This window comes from Varanus komodoensis, unplaced genomic scaffold, assembly GCF_004798865.1.
Source record: "Varanus komodoensis strain SLA01 unplaced genomic scaffold, ASM479886v1 scaffold6_2, whole genome shotgun sequence".
Taxonomy (NCBI): domain Eukaryota; kingdom Metazoa; phylum Chordata; class Lepidosauria; order Squamata; family Varanidae; genus Varanus; species Varanus komodoensis.
In genome coordinates this window covers 19,434,769-19,443,761 of record NW_025336346.1, presented here as the reverse complement: position 1 = coordinate 19,443,761, position 8,993 = coordinate 19,434,769, and the positions used below count along the sequence as shown (strand labels likewise).

General features: G+C 43.1%; 1 protein-coding gene across 2 annotated transcripts in view; it reads right to left on the bottom strand.

The window, feature by feature from the left end:
* Nucleotides 1-667: 667 nt before the first annotated feature.
* The window catches only part of CHCHD6 (coiled-coil-helix-coiled-coil-helix domain containing 6), a 236,176-nt gene continuing 227,850 nt past the window's right edge, over nucleotides 668-8,993 (bottom strand). For both annotated transcript variants that reach the window (XM_044451210.1, XM_044451211.1), the window contains one exon: nucleotides 668-1,261. In XM_044451210.1, coding sequence (XP_044307145.1) covers nucleotides 1,238-1,261 — 24 coding nt within the window. In that variant the 3' untranslated portion in view covers nucleotides 668-1,237. The remainder of the gene's footprint in view (nucleotides 1,262-8,993) is intronic.

Below are 8,993 nucleotides of genomic sequence, written 5' to 3'. Positions count from 1 at the left end.
AGTGATTAAGCATCTTAGGAAGGAGGATTTCAGCCTTTTAGGATTAGGAAAGGGGATGCAGAAAAGCCAGAAAATGACCAAAAACCTAGACTAGAAAAACACAGTGAAATTAGTATTGCTCCTTCTCTCCCAAATGTGATGTATTTCAATAAAGTTACATTTATTGTGAGTCACTTTGGGCCATGTGTATTGTGGAAAAGTGGCATGTCAATAAACCAAACTTACCTAATCAATTAAGAGCTGCCCAGCTCTGACTATTGGATTAAGGAAGTTCACTGAAAACGGACTGGAATACCTTGGTTCCTGCATTGTCCAGATGAGGTACTCCATGACCTCCTCTGAATTTCTGAGGGGCAATAAGGAAGGCAAAATAAAGTGGCACAGAGAGAGAGAGTTACAGCAAGGGACACAAAGGGCGAAGTAGGGTGAAATCTTTCTGATGTTTGGCTTGCCCCAGCTCTCTCTCTTCCACCTGGGATGTGTGTACCCTTCCGACTTATCTGAACCAGTTCCTAAGCATGAAACAAATGAGATTTTTAATGTATCAACAGTTTTTATGTTCTCAACACTGACTTGGAGGCAATCAAATCTGACAGTAAAGGCACCAACAAGGGAGGAGGAGTCATTCTTGAACTTGGCATCAGAAAACACCTGACACAACACACAGTAACCACAAAACATTCTTTATTGTTTTTAGGGGGAGGGGAGGGGAAGGGAGGGGAGACTCAGTCTGTGTCAAACACATCCACACACAAGCACTCGCTAGTTTTAGTATTGACTCTAAACAAGTGGGATTCTGGTATTTCTTCATACTTCTCAGATGCCTTATTCCAAAGAACAAGGACAAAGGCAACATCTCCCGGTGCATACGTTGAGTAACAGTGAAGACAAACAGGGGTCAATTTTATTTCTCAATGAAGGATCCTGACTTGAATGCTTATTAGAAACAAGATATGTGTATGGGGATTCTTCCCTCAGTGAAAGAACAATAATGATGGTGGCAACATATGTTTTGCAGAGCATCAGTTCCCCAGCATTGCTCAGCATTACTCTCCCTCATATCCAAATCCATCCATTCATACTGGTCCATATAGGCATCTGGATATGGATTCATGGTGCTTTTGTGAACCACTAAGGTAAAAGGCACTCATTTGCATCAGCATGAATCCAAGAGAATGCTGGGACTCTGAGAACGTCTGTGGTCCCATATGTTCTGCACTTTGCTGGCAGGTGGCCTTTAATCGAAGTGGACCAACAATTCCTGAAAGAGATAAAAAGACAAGATATGGATCAACTTATTTATCTGTTGGCCTACCATGCAGCACGGAATACAGCAAGATGACTTCCAGTAAGACTTGAAAAGCAAAACCTCAGAGCCTGCAGCAGCATAGCAAGCTTTTGTGAAGAAAAATAATTTTAAATGTTGAAACCATGAAGCTTGATACTTTGATCATTATGATTATATACAGCACCACCTATAAGCTGTGTTGGCATTTTTAAGGTGCCACAACACTTCTACAACAAAACAACAACAAAAAGGCCTTATATCCTAACTTGGGGTGCTTCTTGACAAAGGGCATCTGGCACTATCAGTTAGAAGGCATGGTTCAGTAAATCCTTCTTTTCTGCCTTAATGGATTTTCTGTGGAAAGAAAAAAGATGGAAAAGGCACTGGGAAAAAGCATGGACTGGCTATGAGAAGAAGACAATTTTTCTAGACCCCTGAGAAATTTCATGAATGAAGTGGGCATTGATGATGCAATAAAAGAATTGTCTGGGGAGTGGCAATAGAATCAGGGGACAAAGGTGCTGAGGATCAACAGGGAGAACATGTCTTCCATTTAATTAGAAATATTTAAGTTTCATCAGTAGGGATTGAAGACCAAAGGGCTGAACCAAACAATTCCTAGACAGGGTGAACTATGAGCAAGGATTTTAAGGAACTGGGAGAAAGCTGGCATTATGCAGGTGTTCAGAGAAGGCATTCTGGGAAGGGGGTGCAGGGAAGAATGGGCAGCTCTACTTAAGGTATCAGGAGACTCTGAATGGATGAGAGAAGCTACAGCGTCAGGGTCAGAAGCAGTGATATACATGCAGGAATGGACAAGGCTATGGGGAGCTTTGAAGGGAAGGATGAGGGTTTTGTGTTTAAGCTAGGAGTTCTAGCAGCAAGTCAGTGTAGCTCTACAAAGTTAAGTCAAAGCGTGTCCATTGCAATCTTGACTGCCATTGACTGTAAATATCATGAAGACATTTATTTAAGGCATTTTTATCCACTTCTCCATTATAAAAACCATCACAGCAGTTTACAACACACACACCAAAAATTACATGCTGTTAGCAGTTCAGGCAAACAAGGCGGACTTAGCATAACATGTGAAAGCTACCAACAACCGTGTCAGACAAGCATATCTATCTAGGAAGAAATGTCCATGAGAGAGCAACCCCTGAAAAGGCTCGCTTTCTCTCTGGTAACCGTCCCCTTATCATCTGGAGGTGAAGGAACTCACAGACAAAGCTTAGATTTTGTTCTCGACTGATAGACATACAGGAGAAGGCAGTCTTTCAGGTAGCTACATAGGAACCTGACACCAAGGTACTGCTCCTCAAGCCTGACACTACCTGGACAGGAATTAAAAAATGAATCCAAAAATAGATTTCTGTTGCACCAAGGTATGGGTAGTTCTTGACAATGCTTTAACAAATCCTGCCACCATTCCACCTTTGCCAAGGTAGCTGCTTTTCTTATTATTTTGGCTTTACTTTATTATTTCAAGAATAACTGACCCCCTCCTGCTCACTTCGGGTAGAAAATTCAGAATCTTCACAGGCATAGAGGCAGCTTATTACTGCCCCTTAGAATAGTCTCTTTCTTCGCATTTTTCTGAAGGCACCTTAAATAAATCAACAAAAAGCTAACAACTGAACAGCTCTTTGTTCACAGCTAATTAAATTTTCTTCACTGACCAGTAGGAGATGTTTAACTTGATGGTGTGTCCACCTCTGTGGTTCATCCTGTCTCTATGAGCTCCTGGTAGAGCCTGGTACATTTTGTCAAGTGAGAACCAGAGTCTAGCACATGAGAGGCAAGAGGAAAGAACTAATAAAAATGTTGCTTTTTGAAAGAGCTTCCTGAAGTTACCAAAACCCCAACTGAGCGAAGGCTTATTATCTTGCCAACGAAGAGCTATGAATAATAATTGTGATCAGGTTATGGCACATGTAGGCAACGCTTCTTGGCCCATGAGCACATTTCACATTTTTAAAAAGTGCCCCAGGCACGATCAGAAATTGCCATGGGGTTAAAATGTTGGAAGTGCTCTGCTTCCTTGAATTCTTACTTGTCTCCTCTTTTTGTCCCTAGCTCTATTAGACTCGGTGAAGTGATACTGTTCCATTGACTTTGACAGAGATGGGGCAAACTGCCATAACCTGCCAGTCCTGATCCTGCAGGAAGGGGGAAGTCCACCGCCATGAGCCCTGACTCCTCAAGGATGCAGGGCAGCCTTTCCTTCTCCTCCAGCCAATCTTCAGCAGGGTACCTTCCCCACACCTCTATTAAACTGAATGAAACAATATCAGTTCTCAACGGAGAATGCGTGCTGACCCAGAGATGAAGGCGTGGTGGCGGTGGTGGTGAAGGAAAGGCACGAAGTGGCCTCCCAAGCTCCCTGGGGGGCTTGTCTGATGCCGTTGCACCCATGGGCACTGGGCTCTTGCCAACGGCTGGGTTTTGGCTAATAGCTGCAAAAGCTCAGGGACAGAGTAGGACTTGTCAACAGCAGTGCTTCCTGGAAGTGCTGGGCCTTACAGAAGCAGCTATCAGGGACAGAGTTTCACAGGGCAAGCACATGCTTTTCATAAGGTCAGAACTAGGAATGTTGTTATGGAAGAGTATTCTAGTATCCATGGTATGAATTCCAGTTTAAGCATTATGTGACATCTATAACCAAAGCCTTGCAAGACAAAATTCTGGGGGTGTTGATTTTCCTTTGAAGAAAATATGTTGCCTCTTAAATATGCGACAACAATCTGGGTTCTTCTCTTATTTTTAGATGTCAGGCAAAAGAATATCAACTGACATATCTCAACAAATAAAATTTGTCTGATTGAAAATTGTCTGTATAGATCTCCAGATGAGAGATGTTGAAGCGCACACATCAAAAACGAAACAAAAACATCTCCATCACAAAACTATCAGATAACCAGTCCCTAAAGATGGCTGAAAACAGGGCCAGTCACTGGCTTCCTAATCTGTAACTCATATCCCAAAAGGTTTCTGTGAACAAACACAGTTGATGGGACTATCAATCAGCAGAAGCATCTCCCAATGGAAACCTGATAAAATTACTTCTAAGAACAACATGTTGTGAATGGAAGGATTAATTGCTATTCCTCCTAAAAAGACATGTTGAGCTCATGAAGGTTATGGGACTGCACTGCTTAGCAGAGTTGAAATGCTTTCTGTACAAGTTTTTAGATGTAATGTTAATCTGCTGCCTATTTTATGCTGATCTTATGGCTTTTTTGTTTATTATTTTTCGTATTTACATTTTAATTGTTTAGTTCTCATTGAAAACCACCCTGGGAATATAATACTTTAGATAAACAGATAGAATCAATCAATAAAAAAACAGTCCATTTCTCTTACAATTTCTTTAGTATTTCCATTGGTAGGTTGGAATTTGCTATTTCTTCTGTGCACAATAGATGCTAATGGACACCTTATCAAGTTGGCCATGGTTCTATTGTTTCCTATAGTATAATGTACATCAAATCTCAGATCTCACAGAAATCCTTCAAACCAATGAAAAGCTGCTGCTTTCAGAACAGGATTATATTTTTAAAAACACTTAAAGTATCCAGTATACATGTAAATGTGTGTAACGTTGCAAAGCCACCTCTAACAATGCTTCCAAGTTGTCTGCTAGTTCTCAGCAATTTGTGGACACAGTACCAAAGCCCAGGAACGGTAGAGAGGATTGCTCTTGAAATTGCAGCAGATTCGCCACAAGCTGTAATGCATTTGTATACATGCCACCTAAAGAGGTTTACACAAGTTTTTCTTTGGCACGCTTACCATGGTGAGTGTGCCAGTGCTCTTTCAGGAGCACAATAAGCATAAGATATCTGTGCAACTCTGGAATTAAAAGAGGTGGGCTGCAATCACCCTGGGAAGTGGTATGCTGATTTTGCCCACTCCCTAGCTCCAGATCTGGAAGGATGAAGCAGCTGCGGCTGATCTTGTGTCTTCTGAAAGAGCAACAAATAGTTATTGAAATTATTACTGTATGTTTACAGCCAGGAAAGGAGAGAAGCACTTGTGTCTCAGGTGCCCTAAGAATTTGGATTGGTCTTGGATATGGTAATGTTACATGGCAACTGAATATCTTGAGCCATCCCATTTGGGAGCTGTCTGGCCATGGGGCTTGTCACCTTTAGTAGTTCCAGATCTGGAGTTGGAGAAAGCAGAAGATTGTCCCTGATTGCATAAGGTCAGGGACAAAGGAAGTGGTGGGGTTGTGGCCACCATCATTTTTGAGCTGGCTACAAAAGCGAGCCAAGGAACTGCGGATCTTTCCACCTATCAAAGCATGAGATGAATAATATAGACAGTGACACGCACTTTTCTGAAATATATGTGCCACAGCTGCTAGTATTGTGTACGTGTTTCACATGGCAAAGCTTCATCTTGGGCAGCCGTAACCCTCATATGCGAAGAGAAGCAGTTTCCATTCCAATTTTGCTATGAGATGCAGGAGCCTAGATGTAATTCTTCAGAAGGTAAGGAGCCAGACAAAGAAGAAGGCAAGGTGCAGGCCATCTGGCCAAGACGGTGGGCCAGACATTGTTTTGATCAAGTGACTTTGAAACAGAGAGCGAGTGCTGGAGACAATCTATGCAGCATGTCAGAAATGCCTGTTCTTCCAGCTCCAAGACCAGAGTGTGGTGGATTCCTCCACATGCCACATGTGGCAGTGAAATCAGCATGGGATGGAGAGACATAATTTCCAGAGAGGGAGTTCAGGGGTTGATAACCTTCTGGGTGTCAGTCTCTACCCCAGGGAACTTCCTCCTGAGTGATATACATGGAACCAGCAGTGGTTGCTTTAAGAGGATTTTAAAAACTCTTATACTCTCCCTTGGCTTTTAATTGATTTTTTAAATAGCCGCTGCTGGGTACCTTGAAATTGTAGTTTATTGTACGAACTTTATTTAAACATGTTTATATTTAACATGAGTTTATTAATACAACTGTTCCACTGCTTCCATGCTGTAAGCCACCTTAAGACGACTACAGTTAATAAATCCATAACCTTTTCTCCCTTAGTGCGCGTGGCAGTGGCTACACACCCATGTTTGCATGATACCTGTTAGTGACTAAGAAAGGTTCTTGGCAGAAGGTTCTTTTGTGGCACACAAGCACAAACTGGAGAGGTCTGGTGACACTCTGATGAAGAACGGAAGCCACTCGATCCATTACAAAGCTTGGCAAATAGCTACCTCAACATTCAGTGGCTGAAGAGGATATAGCCATGGAGCTAACTCCCCCTTTAAATGGGTTCAATTGATGCTACTTTTCAAAGAAGAATTTCCCCAGGCCATATTTGATCTGTAGAACAATTACTTTCCCCTCTCCAGTGCAGCAAATCTTCCATCTTCTTGCAGTCATTAGAAACAATCACAATGATGTGCAGAGCAGCCCCCTGGTGGCTGAAACAGCAGCATTGGTGAATATCTGGCCAGTGCAGAAGCTGTTTGCTCAGAGATGGTTACTGTGCCCATCTAAGCCTCAGTCCACCTTTTCCCTCAACAGCAGCATTTTGACTGGAAGGGCTGCCATAGTCACTGTACAACTCTTGTATGGTAGCCAAGAGCACTTCAGCTCCTGGAATACAAAATTAAAATCTTGTTGCTTGAAACAGTTTGCACAGTTTATTATCTATGCAGCAGAATTTAAGTGTTCAATTTGCCACTTAGGGGAGCATTGTCCAGTCACAGGCTTTCCGTGTCAAGCTAGGGCATGTTATATGCTATGTGCAAGTGTGAGCAACTTTCCTTTGAAAAATAAACAAAGGAAGCCATGGAAGCTAGCAATGGGGAGGGGGCCCTTAATCCTTTCTTCACAGGCCATTTCCTGCTCAATATTGCCTTGTTCTGCTTCTTTTCCTCCCAAAACCTCCCCATATTATTTGTTCTCATAAGAAGAAAAGCAGCTGGGGTGATTTTTAGCAGAGAATCATCCTAAGGGGGAAAGTTCAAGCAGCTCATCTCTTCTGCACTGGAACTCTGCTCAAGATCACAGGCTCCTTCTGTTTCATCTGATTATTTTGTAGAAAGTCAAGACAGCCACTTGTAGTGAATTGTTTGGGCCGGGGAGGGCGAAGAACCAGGCTGTGGTGAGCTATGAAGAAAGGTCACTTGGATCACAGAACTGAACCCAGACAGACATGGAATAGGCGCATGCTCTCCCTCTATCTCGTCAGGCATCCATGGTCCTGAATGCATGCTTTCTGTTTTGCCTGAGGACACAGCAGTTTGGAGGCCCAGAAGCATCCTGGGAGGAATTCTGTTCTCACTCTGTGCTTGAAGCAGAGACAGTAAAGGACCATGTGACCAGACCACTCCACTCCACTCCACTCCACTGAAACAGCATGTAGTGATGCAACACCTGCTGGTCTGCTATCTCGCTATAACCCCAGCTGTCAGGAGTAGAGGAAAGACTCCGTTAATCGGGCCAGATGGTCTCAGCTGCGTTTCTCAACTCTTTTCCTATCCCACGTGGTTTGGAAATGCCACTGGAGTCAGCCTGGGATTGGCTAAATGAGATCTTCCATGAGTTGTCAAGGGTCTGAGCATAAAAGGCACAGGTCTGGGACGGCCCCTTGTCTTCACCCGCTTATGCCAACTTGCCTTTGGGCTTGCAGAGTCCTTAAATCCTGACTTGGTCAGCTCCCATTAGAAGACCCACACTTGAGCAACATGTACAGGATAGGCTTTGGTAAGGCTTATCTGATTTTAAGCTGGAGTGTTGTGCCAAAGATTTGCTCAGTTTCTTGTATAACCTTTTCTCCCTTTCCCTTAAACACTTTATCTCTGTCTCTCAAGCTGTGTGTGCTTTCTTCCAAGCAAACCTAGTATTAAATCCTGAGACTTCTGCTTGGGCTGCTTGTTACTGTGTAACATTTCAGCCTTGCAGGACTGGAAATAGAGGGAGTGGGTTCAGACACTTATTTCTGTGCCTTAAAAGTCTCTTGAAAGGCCTGGGGGTCCTCTGGCTCAGGCTGAGGGGGATGCAAGGGGTGGTGGTAGATTACTGGAGTAATCGTTTGCCCCTGCCTGCACTGTGGAAAATCTGGATAACTTTGTCCATTCAATCAACCTAAAGTGAAAAATCACCCTATTAACGTATTTCAAAACATTCACTTGAAATACCACGCTCCCTCAGTTCCGGGAAAAATATGTGATTCCATTTCTCTGAAGTCTGTGACTTGCTCTCACTGCAGTTTCTTGCCACTAGTCAGCCCCGGTACAGCCATCCATAAATGGATGCCAATATAATTCAGCCGAGAATGTCATAGCATGCTGTGTTGTATGGCTTCTTTGTAATGCCACAGTGACCATTAGTGAACCGCAAATGGCCAGTTGTATAGCCAGCAGGGGTGGATCCTGTCTTAATAAGAAGAGTCTTCCTGCTTGGTCATTTTACTTACCCATGGGCCTTTCAAGAAAGAAAAGAAAGAAAGATTCCTCCAGCGCCAGTACCCTACAGAATAGTTCACATCATCTAATCTCTAGCTATTCTAAGACTCACCTGTTTGTTCATGCATTATAAGGTATTGATTTCCCTAGGACAATTGCTCTGATCACCATTACCACCCGCAGAGAACCTAAATCATTAGCCCATTCATAGGATGTATTTTTCACCAATTGCAGGCCTTTGCAATTCCCAGAAAACCATTAAAGACACCCAAGCCTGAACCCCAGAGCAA